Source organism: Artemia sp. Qi Xiang Cuo, chromosome 19 (assembly GCF_049724085.1).
Source record: "Artemia sp. Qi Xiang Cuo chromosome 19, ASM4972408v1, whole genome shotgun sequence".
NCBI lineage: Eukaryota > Metazoa > Arthropoda > Branchiopoda > Anostraca > Artemiidae > Artemia > Artemia sp. Qi Xiang Cuo.
The window spans coordinates 7,378,622-7,399,092 of record NC_142812.1 but is presented as its reverse complement, the minus strand read 5'-3'; the positions used below and the strand labels follow the sequence as shown (position 1 = coordinate 7,399,092).

The 20,471-nt window shown below is 34.2% G+C and overlaps 1 protein-coding gene across 1 annotated transcript in view; it reads right to left on the bottom strand.

The window, feature by feature from the left end:
• Positions 1–20,471, bottom strand: part of LOC148940445 (WD repeat domain phosphoinositide-interacting protein 4-like) — a 70,942-nt gene that overhangs the window by 30,692 nt on the left and 19,779 nt on the right. Inside the window, exons 3-5 of the mRNA XM_089104947.1 lie at positions 18,765–18,957; positions 15,359–15,539; positions 2,701–2,909 (exon numbers count right to left, since the gene is read on the bottom strand). Of these exons, the coding sequence (XP_088961073.1) occupies positions 2,701–2,909; positions 15,359–15,539; positions 18,765–18,957 (583 nt within the window). The remainder of the gene's footprint in view (positions 1–2,700; positions 2,910–15,358; positions 15,540–18,764; positions 18,958–20,471) is intronic.

Sequence of the window (20,471 nt, the reverse complement as noted above, 5' to 3'; positions counted from 1 at the left end):
TAGCAATCTATCATCGTCCATCCACAAATGTGATCTAGTCTTCTTTACCTTTCTTTAGATTATAGCATCGTCACAACCCCTTCATGGAAAGCATGAATCATGAGCCCCCGTTTATATGACACAATCATACATTTGATCTATGGAACAAACCCAAAACAACCCGGATTATTCGCCCTAAATACCTCACGTTAGAGTATGTACAAGTAACAACCACGTCAAGGACGCCATGAAACTAGGTCCACATGGACTATTAAAAAAGAAAAATATTTTTACCAATCACCTAGCAACAACACAAATGATTAAAATCATTATTACCCTTTCGTGATATACGGTAAAAGGAAATAATAATAAAGATTTAAAATTATACAGTTGACACCTGTTTTATTAAAATATCTAAATAAATATAACACTTACCTATTCATAACAAAAAATTTTACAATCCCAAAATTCCTGAGTTTATTGTCTGTAATCGGCCCTCACAATTCTTAGAAGAACATAGACTTTTTACCCATGGTCGATTATATTCTAAAACATATATTAACAATATAAGATCACAAACTATATTTTGAAATATTATAATAAAAATTACTGTATAGTTGGTAATCGAACATAACACGACTGGGACAGACGGATTATAGTGAAAACTTTGTGTTTATAAAATATCAAAAGTTATAAAAATCTATTATTCAAAACAAAAAGGATATCTATCATTCTTTAAATTACATTTTAGGCGGTAAAAGGCCAAAATAATAAAGAGTCAAATTGAAAAATTATACCCAGGTTATAATACAAAAGAACCAAATTTTGAAAACATACTTAGTCAAAACAAAAATCATAAAGAGCACTATTTACCTTTCTTTATTTAAGGGACAAGTACAAACTACTTACGAGACGAACTTAAACAATTAAAACCTGTTATAAGACCATATATACTAATTAATAACGCACTATTAGTGAATACTATCAAGTTGAAAAGCCCTAAGTACCTTACTTTATTTAATGGAAAAGTCAATAACTATACTGCTACAAAATTATAATTGAGCACCCTGGAATTTGTAAAAAGCTACTAAATTATATAACTAAATTATTCAATACAAAAAAGATTAAGATCATACTTTAACTTTCTTTCTTGACTGGAAACGTCAATCCTAATTAAGATATGCACTTATCCATGTGAAACATGGAATTTGAAACAATATCAAAAAAAATATCTCTATACAATCAAATCCAAAATAGTTAAATCCCATAATAAACCTTTCTTTCGATTATGGCCTCGGCCCTACTACTTCAAGTACACCAAGCTTCTTTTGCCCCCTGGTAGATGAAAAAAGCAACATTTTTAGCAATCTATCATCCACCCAAATGGCCCTTCTCCTTCAGAATGCCTTTCCCTTGAGATGCAGATGAACAAAAAGATCAGCCTTCAGCCATCCTTTCCCTTCAGCCAATGCTCTTCCCTAATCAGCCATTTCGCATCACATCGCCCATCCACAAATGTGATCTAGCCTTCTTAACATTTCTTTAGATTGTAGCCCCTTCCCTCCCATTCGCCCTGGTGTAGATGCAAAAGCAACTACATCTTTATCGTCTACCACAATTACATTTTTTGCCCCCCCCCCCCTGACTGAATGATGCTGCCTTATTTTTATATTTTTGTTCTGTGATTTCTATTATATGGAATTAAAAATGCCAATTAGACGAGGTTTGCCCCCCCCTGGCATTCAGCTTATGGGTGCCCATGGTTATATCTTAATATATAAGTGAAAATGACACAGCAAAGGACGAATCAAATTATTTCTTGTATTTTCAGTTACTATCCTAGATTTTATACCAACTGGTGAACTTAAAAACCTATCCCAAATGTAATTTGCTATTATAATAAATGTATTCACAATATATACATAAATATAATAAAATACAAGGTCGTATCCAGGGGGAGGGGTTAGGGGGTTTGAAACCTTCCCCCGAAATATAACAAGAATGGATATAAACAAATTTTTATACGTTTTTTTAGTGTACCCCCCTCCTCCAAAAACACCCTTGTGTAAAACACCCCCCCCCCCTGCAAAAAAATATATATACTATTTATTATGAATATTATGAAATAAATAAATAAATATATATATATATATATATATATATATATATATATATATATATATATATATATATATATATATATATATATATATATATATATATATATATATATATATATATATATATATATATATATATATATATATATATATTTACAATAAATCATAATATATATTTCCTTTGACTACAGTAAAATTACGTAATTTTTAACAAAAATGGTTGCCTATACAGGAAAATCCTGAGTTAGTATTCCAAATGTTTCCCCTTTGCCACCGCCAATTCTTAGAACTGTTTGGCAGATAGTTTAAATTATATGCAGATATTTAAATATCACTCTTAATCGTTCTATTTTTCTTCATCATTCAGATTACTAAAAAAAAAATAATTTAATTTTACTCTATTTTTTACGAAATTCATTTTCATAGTCAGGTAAAAAGAAAAGAAGAGAATTGAACTTGAAGATAGTTCAACTGGACTTCACTGGGAGATTAGAAATATATTAGTTCTAAAAACACATGGGGCAATTCTCTTAATCTCTTTCAAAGCTGAGTAAATAGGAAAAAGTAATAAATTATAAATAAAGTAAAGTGAAATAACTACCAATAAAGATTTGCTGTGTCCGACCCTCTTCTAAGTTCCGCAAGCAAAATCTTTTTTAGTGTATCCCATACACGAATTAACGTTCCCTTTTCTGATGCCGATGCAACGATTGATGCGTCTTGATTAAGGGCTATACAGGATATCTCGCTTTGGTGTGCTGAAACAGTTATTGGCGCTTTAGACATAGATGTCTCTGACGTGCTCAAGTCCTGAAAACGAAGCAAATAAAAGGTCTTTGAACACAGGTGTAATTTATATGCCCATACCCTAGACGATAGAAAATACAGCCGATACAGAACTATTTTTGCTACTTGTTGACATTTCAATCGTCATCTTAAGATCCTTTTTCTGATAATAACTAGCTTAGGAGGAAAAAGAAGCCATTGATAGCGATTCCCATCCAAAGAAGGGATTTTCATTGTTGTTTAATGTTTATAATTCCTGTATAGGGCTTTTGGTCAAGGCAATTCCAATGATGTAGTTTGTGCTTCGATTCGATACCATTTTTAGGGGGGTTTCAGGATATTTTGTTTGTTACTATGGACCGTGTTCTTCTTTTACTAGGTTGTAGCTCCGGCTGCAACCACGATTTGAGTAAAATATGACAAAAACAGTAAATGTGGATACAATAAAATGTGGAAGGCATCAGATTCTATGAAATCAATCTGGAATACGGGCAGAAAAAAAAAAATCTGACAGGATTCCATTAGGCAGGATTTAAATAACGCCAGGAATGTTTAGGCAATTTAAATTTACTTTGGCGTTCTTAGAAGCACCTATAAGAATTCAGTAGCTTACTGATATTAAATTAAAAAAAAAACAAGTTTTTTTAATTGAAAGTAAGGAGCGACATTAAAACTTAAAACGAACACAAATTATTCCATTTATGAAAGGGGCTGCCCCCCTCCCCCAACGCCTCGCTCTTTACGCTAAAGTTTTTCACTGTTTTAAAAAATAAAGTTGTGAGACAGAGTCAAACTTTAGCGTAAAGAGCGAGGCATTGAGGAGGGGACAGCCCCTTTAATAAAAGGAATAATTTCTGTTCGTTTTAAGTTTTAATGTCGCTCCTTACTTTCAATTAAAAAAACTTGTTTTTTTAGTTAATTTCTGAACATTTTGAATTAATGCAGCTTTGGCTCACCGTACATGAATAATTAAAATGAAATTCGCATATTAATTTTTCTTTTATTTTGGCTAAATGGCTTTCTCGAAATTTTGTTCTGACGTAACTTACGAATTAACTTACGTAAGGAACTTCTATATTAGTATATTTTTAAGACGTATATTAGGGGGTTTGCCCCCTAGTCAATACCTCGCTCTTTACGCTAAAGTTCCAACTTTGTTCGAATCAAAAACCCCTGAATTACAAGGGCCGGTTAATTAGAATAGATAGCTCTTTTGAAAGTACTAAAAAAACTTTAGCGTAAAGAGCGAAGTATTGACTAGAAGGCTAACCCCCTCATATACGTAATAATTTCTTTTCGTTTTAAGTTTTAATGTTGCTCCTTACTTTCAGTTGAAAAAAAAACTGTTTTTTTTTATTTAATTTCTGATCGTTTTTTAAATAATGCTGGGAAATCCGGCACCCCCTTCATAGAAATGTCCCTTCCCCCAAAGAAAAATCCTCCATGGAAATATTCTCCCCCATAGCCCCTACTCTGACCCCCCACCAGAAAAAAACCCTCCTGAAAACGCCTGTATACTTCCCAATAACCAATACTATATGTAAACAATGGGCACAGTTTATAACTTTCAACCCTTCCCCCGGGAACTGTGGGGGACTAAGTCATCCTCAAAGACATATCTATTAGATTTTCGAGTACGATGAACAAAATGGCTATATCAAAATTTAGATTGGGTGACGTCGGGAAAAAAATGAGCGTGGGAGGGGGGCAAGTTGCCCTTCAATTTTTTTGGTCACTTAAAAAGGACATTAAAATTTTTATTTCCATTCAAATGAGCCCTCTCACGATATTCTAGGACTACTGGATCGATACGATCATCCCTGGAAAAAAAAAAAAAAAACAACAACAAATAAACACACATCCGTGATCTTGATTCTGGCAAATACGAAATTCCACATTTTTGCAGATAGGAGATTGAAAACTCCTATGGTAAGGTTTTCTGATACGCTGAATTTTATGGTGCGATTTTCATTAAAGTTCTATGAATTTTAGAACTCCCTTTTTCGAAAATAAGGCAAATTTTCTCAAGCGCGTAACTTTTGATGTGTAAGACTAAACTTGATGAAACTTATATATTTAAAATCAGCATAAAAATCTGATTACTTTTGCAGTATCTATTGGTATCAAAATTCCGTTTTTTAGAGTTTCGGTTACTATTGAGCCAGGTCGCTCCTTACTTACAGTTCGTTACCACGAAACGTTTGATATGTAAAAGTTACCCTTTCCAATAGAGTCAAATGGAGGACAGGGGGCTATGGCCCCAACGTCCACCCCCCAAATTTTGAAAATGTCTCTTTTCGGTAATTTTCTTTAAAAAAATGACAAATGTACCTCCACTACATATTGAAACAAGCAAGTTTGTCCCCCTCCCCCAATTTTCTTGAATTGACGCCACTAACTCTATCACAATTCAATAATCATCTGAGAATCCTTCTTCCGATAATAGCTTGAGATATAAAGATGAAAAAGTAGATGACTTCAGACTCTTTGAAACCTTCCTCCATGAAAAACCATCTGAAAAACCAAACTAGGTTCGGAAAAGCGTACCTCTGAAAATTATACTTAGGCATTACCTGCCAGATCTAGGATGAAAAGGACGGAGGGATACATGCCCAGGACGCATAATTAAATTAGATTCAATCATTTAATCACAGACAACTATAAAAATAACATAAAAAATATCAAGTAAAGAAAAATACAGCAAAAAACACGTTGATTTTTTAAACAACCGAAACAAAAGAAAATCTGCCTTCGTGTCAACCTGTTCTTTCTGAGATCTGCATTGCTTACGTTTCAGGACCAAGAAATTGGAAAAAAAAAACATTAAGAAAAAAGGGAGAAACACCCCCAGCAAACTCAAGCGATCTTAATAAAAGGCAGATCATTTAATTCAATATATCAGGGAGCCCTATTGTAGAAGCGTCGGCCTTCTACCTATAAGAATATGGAATTTCTAATTTTTATGCCTGAAGAAAGATCAAGAACGCATGTATATTTGTTCTGTTTTCCCAAGGGGTTATCTGTCGAACCATTGGTCCTAGAAAGTCAGGAGAAGGCTCATTTAAAGAAAGATTAAAATTTCTAGTGCCCTTTTTAAGTAAAGATAAAGATTGGAGGGTAGATAGCCCCTGCCATGCCTCTTTTTTCTCCGATAATAGTCGATCAAACTTTGGGATAACCATTCCGTTCAGCATAGTTTAAAAATCGAATAATTATGCCTATAGGGATGACTGGACTCCCCATAACCCCTGGAGAAAGGGTAGTAAGTTATACAATTTCCCCAATGTTTATGTATAGCATTTGTTATTGGGAAATATACAAACATTTTTTGCGGGATAATTTTCTCCAAGGCGGGGGGGGGGGCATATTTCCCTAAGAAAGAATTTAAGAATTTTGCACAGCGAGAAATTTTTCCGGGGAATTGTCCATTGAATATTTTGAACGGGGGTGGGGGGCGTAAGTTATGCAATTTGCCCATGGTTTACATATAATATTTGTTATTGGGGCATATGCGGGAACTTTACAGGGGGGGGGGTACTTTTCATGAGGGGGAGGGGATTTCTGACATGATTTGAAAACTATCAGAAATTAAATTTAAAGAAAGTTTTTTTTTAATGATAGTAAGGAAAGTTTTCCAGGGCGAACTTTCAGCGAGGAGGTAATTGTCTGGGAGAAATTTTCCAGAGGGAATTTCAAGCGGGGAATTTTCCAAGGTAGGGATTCTCCAGATGGATTTTCCACGGAGAAGGCAGGCGGGTTTCCCGGTCAGATTAAAAATGATCAGAAATTAAATATAAAAACAAGTTCCTTTAACTGAAAATAAAGAGCAAGATTAAGACTTGGTGTTTTAAAAAGTTTCTTATTCCAGTTTAACAACTGCGTTTCAGTAGTCAAACAGTTCGTGGTAACGAACTGTAAGTAAGGAGCGACCCGGCTCAATGGTAACCGAAACTCTAAAAAACGGAATTTTGATACCAATAAACACATCAAAAGAATCATATTTTAATTCTGATTTCAGAAATATAAGTTTCATCAAGTTTAATTATATCCATCAAAAGTTACGTGCCTGAGAAAATTTGGCTGATTTTCGAAAAAAGGGGGAAAGACACCTAAAAGCTATAGAACCTTAATGAAAATCACACCATCATATTCAGCGTATCAGATAACCCTACTGCAGAGGTTTCAAGCTCCTATCTATAAAAATGTGGAATTTTGCATTTTTTGCCAGAAGAAATATCACGGGTTCGTGTTTATTTGTGTTTTTTTTTCTCAGGGGTAATCGTATTGACCCAGTGGTCCTAGAATATCGTAAGAGGGCTCATTGGAACGGAAATTAAAAGTTCTCTTTTTAAGTGACCAAAAAAATGGAGGGCAACTAGGCCCCCTCCCACGCTCATTTTTTTCTCAAAGTCACCCAATTAAAATTTTGAGATAGCCATTGTGTTTAGCATAGTCGAAAATCTAATAAAGATGTCTTTTAAAATGACTTAATCTCCCAAAGTTCCCAGGGGAAGGGCTGCAAGTTATGAACTTTGCCCATTGCTTACATATTGTATTGGTTATTGGGAAGTATACAGACATTTCCAGGAAGAATTTGTTTCTGGTGGGGGGGGAGGGGGCTGGAGGAGGGGGTTACTCGGGAGAATCTTCCCGTGGAGGATGTTTCTTTGGGGTAAGGGACATTTCTATGAAGGGGGCGCCTGATTTCCAAGCATTATTTAAAAAACGATCAGAAATTAAATATAAAAAAAACAAGTACTTTCAACTGAAAGTAAGAAGCAACATTAGAACTTAAAATGAACAGAAATTATTACGTATATGAGGGGTTCTCCCCCAGGTCAATACTTCGCTCTTTACGCTACAGTTTTTTTTAGTGCTTTCAAAAGAGCTATCTATTCTAATTAAACGGCCTTTGTGATTCTGGGTTTTTTTAATTAAATTTTTTTTTAAATTTTTACTTCAGGCGCGTGTTTTTTAATAAGGGGACAACCCCATAATATACTTAATAACATATACGTAATAAAAAAAAAAAAAAACAATAAAAAAAACAACCTATACGGCTCAAAAGTTATCGAAACTTTTGAAAACGGAAATTTGATGTCAATAAATGTATCAAAATAATGGGCTTATAATGCAGATTCTAAATATATGAATTTTATTAAGTTTAGTATTACTCATCAAAGGCTACGAGCCTCAGAAAACTCACCTGATTTTTTAAAGAGGGGAAACATCCCTAAAAGTGAACAATTTTTAATGAAAATCACACCGTCAGATTCAGCGTATCAGAAAACCCTATAACATAGGTTTCAAGCTCATATCTGCAAAAATCTGCAACTTTGTATTTTTTGCCAGAAGAAAAATATACGAATATAGAAGTTCGTTACGTAAGTTAATTTGTAAATTACGTCAGAACCAAATTTAGAGACAGCCATTTAGCTAAAGAAAAGTAAAATTTTTATGCAAATTTTGTTTACTTATTCAATAACGGTGAGCCAAAATAAAAGCTGCATTTAACTGAAAAACGATCAGAAATTAAATAAAAAAACCAAATTTTTTAAACTGAAAGTAAGGAGCGACATTAAAACTTAAAACGACCAGAAATTATTCCATATATGAAAGGGACTGTCCCCTCCTCAACGCCTCGCTCTTTATGCTAAAGTTTGACTCTTCCAAACTACTTTATTTTTAAAAACAATAAAAAACTTTAGCGTAAAGAGCGAAGCGTTGAGGAGGGGACAGCCCGTTTCATATACGGAATAATTTCTGTTCGTTTTAAGTATTAATGTCGCTCCTTACTTTCAGTTTAAAAACTTGTTTTTTTTTATTTAATCATTCTTAAAGGATTACGAAAGAAGTCAAATTTTAGCGTAAAGACCGAGGGTTGAAGAAAGGACAGCGCCCCCCCCCCCCTCGTCTCCATATGCAGAATAACTTTGGTTGGTTTTCAGTTTTAATGCTGCTCCTTACTTTAAGCTGAATTTTTTTTTAATTTAATAACAAGTTAATACTCCTTTTTGCTGTGCTTTAACGGTTATGGTATTAACCTAGATGTAACGTTGAACACAAAAATACTATGCTACACATTTTTTACTGAGTAAAATCATGTCTTATTTAGTAAAATGGTCACCAGACATGTTAAATACAAATTCGTGTCAGTGTTAATGGACATGAGACGGACACACTGGTAACCATACTCTGCTTAAAGCTTCTGATTTTGCCACTTTCCAAGATAATCGCTGTGGCTGAAGCCATTTCGCAACAGTCTCCTCCCAGCAAAGCTGGGGCGGCTGACGTTTCTCTAACCCGTTTGAGGTATATTTTGCAAAATCATTCAAGGGATACGGATTTAATCTGTCCTGAGAGCTATTCAAAGCCAGATGTATTGCCTTTTAATGATATTAATTAAAAAAAAGAACTTTCCAAAAAAGAAGTCTTCAAGAAAAGTAACGACCATTTTAAACTTAAGATCAGCAGATACAGATACCTGTTAAAATTCAAACTTAAAATGACCAGAAATTACTATCAAAGAATAAATGAAACCCAAACCGAACAGAAATTAAATGAACAATCACAGCAAAAAAAAACATAGAGCAAGTAATAATATAAATGAATAAATAAATCTTAAAGCGAGTAATGCTTAAATTGAATAGGCAAACCAAACTTAAAACGAAAAAAATATTTTGCTATTGAAGTATAAATGAAACCCAAAACGAACAGAAATTAAGTAAAAAATATATGCAAACAAAACTACAATAGATACTAATATAAATGAATAAATAAATCTTAAAACGACCGAAACTTAAATTGAATAGGCAAATCAAGCTTGAAACGAACAAAAATAACTACAAACAAGAAATTTGTTATGTGACCCTTGAACTATTTTTAAGAAAATGGCTATCTCAAAATTTTCATCTGCCGTATTTAGTGGGAAAAGGATGTTGGGTGAGAGGGGGGAGCTAACTGCCCTCTGATCCATTTTGATTCTTAAGAAGTGAATTACAACTTTCAATTGCCAATTAAATGAGCCCTCTTTGAAGTTTATACGAACATCCGTTCAATAAGAACCATATATTCCCCCAAAGCATAACTTACAACACCTACCCTCGGGCCCTTGGGGGCTTTATAGAACCCGGAAATCTCGTTATATGGTCTTTGAGCTATTTAAAAAAAAAGCCATCTCAAAAGTCTTATCGGACGGGTTTGAGGAAAAAAGTGCGGGGAGGGAGGGGGGCTAGGTGCCCTCCAATCTCTTTTGAATCTTAAAAAGTGAACTACAACTGTCAATTTCCATTATAATCAGCCCTAGCATCTCTTCCATAAGAATCTTATATGTCCCAAGGGCATAACTTACAACGCCTGCCCCCGGGTCCTGGGGGCTGTGTCGACATCGGAGTTTTTGTTATCTATTTGGGAGAAAGGGCGCGGGGGGTTGGGTGGGTGGGCTAGTTTCCCTACGATCACTTTTGACTCTTAAAAAGGGGACTAGAACTCTCGATTCGCAATCGAATGAGTCCCCTTTGAATTTTATACGACGACCACTTCCATATGAAGTGCCTCTGGGTAAAAAAAATAAATAAATAATAAAACATAGGAGCCGTATGGCCTTTAATATAGGCAACGCTATAGCGCTGCCTCTGAAACATAATAAGCAGGATGAAATCCCTTGGTTTATAAAAAGTAGTGTTAATCCAACTCAGGATGAAACGCGAGCGAACAATCCTCTAGTCATTTTTTTAAGCATCTGCTTTGACTTCGTCACTAGATATTTAAAGTCATATAAAAAAAGCATATAAAGGTGGTATCTTTCATAATCTTCCCAAAGCCAAATCTGAGAAATCCAGGTCTTTTTCTTAAACCCTTGCAGGCTATTCAGTGAAGTCATTCAAGAGATGGAGACTTATCTGTCCAGAGAAGTTCTAAATCAAACAAGCTGACGTTCCAAATCGTCACGTTAAGGGGGATTAAACAACTTCATTAATGAAGAGTGGCACTAAACCACCTCAAGACGACACACTGGCGGTTAATGCTCCATTGACCCTATTTGAAGTGTCTGCTTTAGCCACGCCACAAGACGTCACTAAAGAATTTTAGTCATTCTATGACCACACCACCGCCTAATCTAGAGCATCTATTCTTTCTTTCACCTTTTTGAGGGCTATTTAGCAAAATCCTTACAAATTCTTAGCCAAATAAGTTGCCTTTTCTCATTGCCTACACTGAGCAATGTCAAAAAACTTCCTCTCTGAGGAGTGGCATTAAACCACCCTAGGATGCCACAAAAGCGAGCAATTCTCCAGTCATTCTCCTGAAAGTCATTCTCCAGCTAGATTATCTCTTTCCTGGACTTAAATTATTTTGATGATTTACGCATCCTCGATGAAAGTATGAGCAAATTCAAAAGCAGATTTAACATGGCTATTTGTGAGAATAATTTAGCTAAGAATCTTGCATGTGCTTTGAATAGGAAATGGTCAAAATAAAGACGGCAAGACGTATGTTCCATAATTTGGGTGATATCAAAAACTCAATTATAATTAATTATCAATAATTTTTCATTATTAGCTTTAGCCTAACATGGAAGACAATCCAAACATAATCCACTGAATTTCTATAGTACATAAGAAAGGCTAAGATTGCAGTCGGTCTCACACATACAGTAATTCAAATTGCTTATAATTTGGTATTTTTCATTGTCTTGCAATGACAAACATAACCAGTACCGTAGTTAATTATTAAATGATAATTGAGCTTTGAAACCCACCTTTAGGCTATAAATCCCCGTTTTGCAAAAATATGTATATTTCTGCACATTATGGATATCGGTATTCGGCAGCGGTAATTCTGAATTTTGATTTGGTATTATTAATAGCCCATTGCTCGAACTAAGCAAATTTAATTGACTGGATCACTCCGTTTAGTTAAAACTACCTCCAATTTTTCTTCAGTTAGAAAAGGATATTTGGACTAGATAGGCTCTATGTATGCTGTGAAATTTATATCTCCTCTTTTTAATGCGAAAAACTTTGAGTGCGAATTAAAATATTACATCAATATGTTAGTTGCACTGAGGCAGAAGGGGTGGCATGGTGTATCCCCCAGGACGAATTTTTGACCGATAACACATCTTCGACAATTATAAAATTTTAACCTGAAATATAATTTTTTCATTTCAGCCAAACCAACCCTCCAATGAAATATTTTAATGGAAGCACGAAGATGACTATCATTTTCAGAATTTTCAGTCATTGAAATCAGAAATTTTAGTCATATGAAAATATAATTTTCAGTCAAGAAAAAATTTAACTTTCATTTAAAGAAATGAGACGGTGGCAAATCTTCTGTATTTAAGAAATCCCTGAACATAATAATAAAGGCTGACATAAAAAAATAAAAATAAAAGCATCATCAAAGTTAAGTAAAGAGATCTGATTTGGTTCTCAAGGTATTTACAGCTTTGTTTTTTCTCAAATATGACATTTTCTCTTTTCTTGCTCACATAAACAGCTGTTAAACAATGCTTTCTCTTAATAACTCTAGAAGCTTTTTCTTTCCTAATCGTCTTTCTCCTACTTTATATGGTTCTCAGCCCACCATAGGGGTAGTATCTGATTTGGTTTTCAAGGTATTTACAAGTTTCATTTATTTTCTCAGATGTGTTGCACCCCCTTTCTCACACGTAGAACTATTTAGAAAATAGAGGTCTTGATAGCAAGCTTTTTCTTCGTCATATCTAGGTCACCTTCAAAAACCTTTCTTGTACTAATATCTACAAGTATACACGCATAGTACACCTTGTACAACAGTGGTACATATGTATCAGTGCCAAAAAAACAAGGAAGCATTTTTCAGTTTTTTTAATAAGATAACACCTTTTGAGTTACCATTGATACAAAATTAGAAACATAGGTACGACTTTCACAGAAGGTTTTTTGTTTGAAGATTAGGGGAGAAAAAATCAATAAGAATTAGACTTATTATGGCTTTAATTCGATAAATCAATTGAGGAATTCAATTAAAGGAGAGTGAAGTTCTTTTTTCTTTGTAAATGAGTTTTACCAGTTATATAAGTTATATGGAACAAGACGAATAAAGATAGCGTTCTAAACAATGTAGCTTTGAATGAGAAATGTATAATGGCATCTCCACCTCACCTGCCCAGAGTCTCAGGCAAGTGACCTTAAACTAGGAAAAGTGGAAATTGGCTCAGATTGCTGAACTGAGGCAATGAACAGATACTATTGGGAAAGTGATTGGAGACGGTGGGCATTCGTGAACAAGTGCTAAATTGAGAGAGGAATTTGGGGGCGCCCACTCTCCCAGAGTCACGGGCAAGTGACCCAAAAATTTGAAACATTTGTGAATAATTGAAATTTTCTCAGAATGTGGGCTGAGCTTAGGCAACGAATAGGTACTATTTGAAAGATAAAGATGGCTTTAATTGATTGTTTGCCTGTTATTTCAAGCAAATTAATGGTCCTGTGTCAATTCTAAATTCTTGGTCAACCTCCTTAAGACCATAGGCGGGCGTGCCTTGTTTGCCTCTCATTACAGGCAATCTAACGGTCTTATGTTAATTTCAAATTCTTGGTCAACATGCCTGAGACTCTAGGCAGGCATGCCTTTCCAAAAAACTAACAAGCAAGTATGTGTCCAATAAGAGAGTCATGCATTATCCTGCCATTTACCCATGCCCAAGCCATTTAAACATTTGCCTCTCAATTACTTGGACTATCTGTCTTGGCTTTTCTCTGTCTACAATTAGCCATATCTTGATGCAACCTATGCACCCTGCTGCAAAATACTTGATAACTTCAATTCAAAATCAACATTGATTTTAAATTGAAGTTATCAAGTATTTTGCAGTGAGTTGCATAGGTTGCATCAAGATATGGCTAATTGTAGACAGAGAAAGCCAAGACAGAAAAGCAAACCCTTACCCACTGAAAAACCCTGTTATTGGAACAGGATTTAGAATTACCAGTGAAACAAAGCAATTTATAAAATCAATTTATATGACTGAATTTTTGAACTGTGAAATTGTGTAAGCCCAACCCACGACCCCGCAAAATCCAAAGCTCAAACACACAATCGTTACTTCAGAGAAAGTTGCTAAATTTACAATACTAATAATTATCAGGAGGGTAGTATTTTCATGATCTATATTGTCAATGGAATGGTGGACTTACAATCAAGGTTATTAATTTATAACTTGGTTTATCAGCTAAAACAGGCCAAAGAGTATGGGTAGCTTATAAGACCGGGAGCTGGCGCAACGCCGTCTAGCATTTGGCGACGCTTGCTATTTTTTTAGTGGAATAATAAGAATCATTAATTTATCAGTGTAATTGGTAAAATCAGGATATTTAAAAGCGTCTGTCTCTGTTCCTAACAGAAAACGATCACAAAGATTGAAAAAATGTCAACTGTCGATAAATCCTAAATGACATTGATGTTTTTTTTTGTCGACATTAGCGACAGTTCCCACTTTTTTAAGTTATCCATACTCTTTGGAAACGGCCTTATACCTTACTTCTCCATACCAATGCTCTGGACACGACCTTGAATAAAAAAAAATAATAATGCTAATATTTAATTATAATATATTTGATATTTAATTATAACTAAAAATAATAATTTAATAGTTTGTAAGTGCTCTATTGGTTAATTATAAACTATCTGCAGGGTAAAAAAATGTTGTAATAACAACCGCTGGTAATAGCTTATGTTTATTGTTATATCTATTTTCATTTTTCAAACTCCCAAAATCTTCCCTCAAATTTCTTGTGCTTTAACAAATTGATACTTTTTAATTTTTATTTTCTGATTCGTTCATCCCCTTCCCTTAGTAAAATATATGCATGTATATATGTCTTTTGGGAAAATATATTGATTTTTGTTGACAAACCTCAGTGGGGGAATTCCTCTTTCATATAAAGATGAATGTACATTTGGTACACTGGACCATTGGCACAAAGGGTAGGCAGTTAAGTGTACATAAATAAATTAGACAAAAATATTGTTGGGATTTGAAAATAGAAATTTTCCCAAATTATCTGGGTTTGAATGGGAATTACATAATGCCTTGTATACGTCTTTTCACGGACAAACCAGATTCTTGGAACAGTTATAATTACGAGAGGAACAAAGTTTTTAAGGTTTATAATCCCAGTTTATTGTTGCACAATCAACTGGGATTATTGAATTGTAAACTGTAAAACATAAAAATTTATAAACCCAACCCACGACCCTGCAAGATCCAGAATCCCAACCCAAAATCTTTTATTTCAGGCAAAGTTGTTGAATTTATAATTCTAACGATTATCACACTTGGGGCATTTTCATGATCTATATTTTCAACGGAATGACGTATTTACAATCAATATTATGAATTTACAAGCCAATTTGTCAGTCGATTTTTATTTTACCTGTCGATACCGATCCTTTTGGAACACCCCTAAGTAAAATTAACGTACCACAAACTGAAGACTTCCTATCTTATGTCCAGGAAGAACTAGAAATTGCTTGTCAACTGCAACTGACTGCGACACTTCGCATATGCCTTTCGGGTTATCTCTAGTCTCCATTGTAATCAATTTCTTGGAATCATTTGGAAAACTGAACACATGAATCTCCTTTTGTAGTATAGCTACAAGCCTAGGGAGAAACAATATACCTCATCAAAATTTAAGGGAGGGGGCTAAAATAAGTAGACAATGATAGTAGGTCGAGAAGGGGGGGAGTTAACCAAAGGCAAGAAGAAGGGGAAGGGGTATACCTCCAGTGGACTTTGTCAAACGATTAGTAATGGTAAAGACCACACTACCTTTCCAGAAGGAATAAAATCCTTCCTAAATCCTTAAAGCAGAATCTGTCACAATTCACATATAAAAACAGCTAAAGCATTAAATCACATTATTAAAGACAAAAAACACAAAAGAAATGTATTTACCTCAGAAAGAAAATTTTTGAAAATTTTCTGTTACGGAATTTGTCAACTGATTATTTTTTTTACAGATTACTAGGATAGAAAGGAATCTATTCCACCACAATCTTCTTTTTTCAAAAGAGACTAAATATTAAAAAACAAAAAAATATTCACCGTCTTCACAAATTCCTCATTATCTTCTCTTTTTGTTGTTTGTCTAACGGTGTCAAATAAGGGACTTGTACCTACATTTTTAAGACTAATTTACCAGTTGGAGTATTTTTGTTTCAATTATTTAGCAGAAATGGTCTTTTTCCTGCATTTCTACGACCAGTTTACGAGTCTGGAAAATATTTCGGTGGCAGTGGGGCGAACCAGGTAACCCCTGGATACAGCCCTGGTATTTTTGGCCTCTCTTGGGTAAATCGCGTGACATTCACCACCGAGGATTGGACCAGTGCGTATCTATGTGTGTCATAGGGGGTGTTTCGGTCGTCCTTTTTGTTGTTAATAAAAGATAAATATTGAATATCAAAGGATATTTACCAATCATTCAAAAAGGTTTACATTTACAAAAACATACGATTTGCCGCAAAGCGCAAAAAGGGACTTTCAAACATAAACAAAGATTTAAAATGACATCTGAAAATCCAAGACTTAGAAAACTTCAACTTCAAATCCATGGAAACTTAAACATGCCACATGTCTCTAAATGTGACTTTGAAACGTAAAGAAATATTTTGAAAAACAGCATTTAAAACTTCATTTTTTTTAAACGTAGCAATCAGGAAGCAATTTTCTTCAATTTTTCAAATTTCACGCTCAAAATATATTAGCAGTACCTCCAAAAGCGTTCCAATTTGAAAATGAAAATTCATCAATAATTCTTAAACAACTTTCTGTTAGCTCGTGGAAATACATCAATTACAAAAAGGATAGTTACACTTTACTAGGGCCATTTTTAAATAAAAACCGCTTTGTAACAGAGTAAAGTTTCGTCTTGATTGACATCATTTACCCTGCCAGAAGCAGGGCTGGCTTTGATTGGACAGCCAATCATAGCCTTCCAAATTTTCAAAGGCTATTCAATCATAGTCGGCTGTCCAAAAATAATCTATCTCCAGATAAATGCTGCTACCAGGGTAAATGATGTCAATCAAGGAGAGGTTTAACAGTAACTTTATTTGCGAATAGAAATTGTACTACACACTATATATGAGCATTTTTCACTTTTCAGTATAATCACATTTAAAATTTATATATTTAATGCTTAATACCAAGGACAGTGAAAATAAAATATAATTATTTAGACTGGCTAAGTGAAAACTTCAATAATATCATTATTTTATACGTTATAAAATTAGAAAAGATCTAGAATTCAATTTATCATAAAAAAGATCTCCATTTACGATTATACTATTTTTGGTAGCACCAGGTGTAAAATTAAAAAAAAGAAACGAGGGTGAAAATTCAGAAAAATATAAGCTAAAAACAAACTGGACCAAACAGCTTAAAAGGTATAGTTTTTTTTTAAATGTGTGGCGGTCTGTGGGAATCAACAGACGGTTAAAGTTTAAATTTCCCTGAAAGAAAAGCATTGCCAAGATTAACTAATTGGTTTGAACATTGTAACACTGACAAAAAATTGGGCCCTGCCCTAAAAATTTCATAATTTTGAATTAATTAAAAGAAAAATCATTGAGAATCGTGGTTTTCAAGTGGGATTGGACTTAACATAGGTCAAAAGAGTAAAAAAATACTTCAATTTAAATGTCCTTGGTACTTTGATAATTTGTCACATCATTATGTTCAATGTTCAGACCTTTATTGTTCCATAGACATGCATTTATATTTGACCATCGAGAAATGTATTTAACTAGACTTGGGAATCTTATATACTGAATATACTATATTATAGAAAAATAGAATAAATTATAAGAGCAAGCATATACAGTGATACGAAAGCAGCAACATGCCCTGAGATTATTACTGCAATATTTGACGTGAGGCCGTTGCACAAAGAGGCCGTTTATTTGCCCCCCCCCTGAAATGTTTTTTTTTACTCGTAAAAACGTAGCAAAAATGGATATAAACAAATTTTGTATGCGTTTTTGTGTAATCCCCCCCCCCCTGAAAAAAAAATCTTTGAGTAAAACCCCCTCCGAAAAAAAAACCTGGTTATAGCCTTGCTTATAAATATAAAAAAGGGGTGTTTTTGGAAATCTAAGCGGATACATTTTCAGATTTTTAAGAATACCAAAAAAACATATTTTTAAAATCTACAGGGGCAATTGCCCACCCTCCATTCCACATTGGCGCCCCTTGTATCAAAAAGATGATAGCATATCAGTAACAGGAAAATTATCATATGGTAAGCGCTTTAGTCACATGGTACTTGAATCATAGGCAGCGCACAAGCGCTACCTAAGTAAAAAGTATGGACAATTAGTATGGAAAATTAGTATAAAAAGTATGTGTAATAAGTATGGACAAATATAATTGTTTTTACTTTTATAACTTTAATAAATCAAATAATTTTAACATTTGGATTACTAAATATCAGTATATGTATATTAAACTGACAATGCACATTCAATTGTATTTTTTCAGTACAGTGCAAATGTTGTTCTGGCCTTGGGAAGGCATAGGGGTTTTGCGCCCAACTTATGTTAATTTCTGCTCGTTTTGAGTTTGACTCGGTTATTTATTGTATTTTCTGTTCGTTATGGATTTCATTTATTTATCGATTCTGATTTGTGGTAGATTCCCGCTTTGTAGATTATTTGATTTTATTTTTGTTAATTTTTTGTTTAATAGAGTTCTTTACTTTTCTTTGAAAAATTTATTTTTTGGAAAAAGTTTTTTAAATTAATAAAAATAAACAACAAATTGGGAAGAACAATCAGGACAAAGGAAATATGACTTTGATATTCTTGGCGTGAAAATTTCCGTACTTATCTTTCCTCAACTGAACTCCAAGAACAGGCATCTGAAAAGTATACTGCAATACAAACTGCTTCGTTGAATCGTCGAGTATTAGAATAACATTTTCTGAAAATCGGGGACGAAGTCCTCCTCCAACAATTGCCAACAGATTCGTCCGAAAGAGCATCTCAGCATGAGTAATACTGCCATAGCTTGATATATCTGTAAAAGGATACCCTGAACGATTTCTATCTCAACATCCACAAATGGTGACTACAATAATAATGCGTAATTAGTATGGACAAATAGGAGATTTTTTTTTCTAAATCGCGGACGAAGTCCTATTTTCGCAGATTTATCCGAAATAGCACCTGAGCATGAGTAACACTGCCACAGACGTGCATCCAGGATTTTTGTTCGGGGGGGGGGGGGTTACTAATTTTTTTTACGGGGAGGGTTACATAAAAAACCTCAAAAAACGCATTTCGGGGGGGGGGGGCGTTCAAACCGGGTAGACCCTCTTCGCCTGTATACGGCCTTGCACTGCCATATGTTGCTATGTAATAATAATTTAATTCTCAATGTTTATTTACCTCTATTTACATATTTTTATTTATATATATATTTATTTATATATTCATTTATAGATTTAATATTTATTTATTAACAATTCATTTACTACAAAAGAGCGAAGCGGAGTAACAAAAAGAAAAGAAACAAACACTTCTAACAAGGGAAAACAACAACAACAACAAAAATACAGGAAATGGGCTCGCAGATACCTGCAGGTACTGTGGGGTATTTTGCCACGAAGTTCCGTAAACTTCAAACCGAAGTCGGGGAGTCCATAAACAAACACAAGGTTTTGATCTCAAACTACAGAGGTTTAAAAATAGAAAAAAAGGATCGGATATCTTTACTATGGAGACTAGGGTAAACTCCCGAAAGAAGCCAAAAAGGAGGGTCAGTGAAAACCAAATTTAATTTTTCCAAAAATTTTCTATTAGATCTCCCTCGGTTGGCTACAATTTTAGAATAAATAAAACGGAATCTTCTACGTTGGGAAATTAGTTTCCCCGTTGATCTTTAAAACCGAGGAATGCTTAAGTAATGTCGTGAGTCACGGATATTTTAAAAGCTAAACCAGTTCTGCCAATAAAAAGATCCGACAGAGCAGTTATTGAGAGGAAAAAATTCCTCACTATTTACACCTCAGAAAAGAAAAATCTGTCTATCCTAACAGAAAGGACAGAAAGTTATTGCCTTTTCTTCCCTAGGTCCCAGGGAAAAGTTGGAACCAAAAGATATTCCCTACTAGTATTTCTACAGAGACCTATGAATAAACTTTATCAAATTTGTCACTAAGCTTCTAAACAAATGGTATTACGCGTCTTATTCAGTTTCTTTGTTCTGTTGACGTTAATCACTTGACCTAAGATTGTTCATCTAACCCATTATATCTTAACATAATTCCAAGCAGTTCTACGAAAGGGCCCGGTGACATTTTCGGATGCAGGTTGCAGTCAAATGCGCAAGTCAAACTCGCTAGTTTTAGAATCTTCCTTAATTGGTTTTGTAGTTTCTGTGGTGGTGGTAGTCCTGATAGTAAGGAAATTATCATGTCATCTGACAGTGGTTTTAGTGTGAAAGGTTTTGATTTTATCAATTGTGACATTAATTGTCAATTTGAAGCTTTAGAATTCAAAGTTAAGTAGGAATATTGCTGCTTGCTAAAT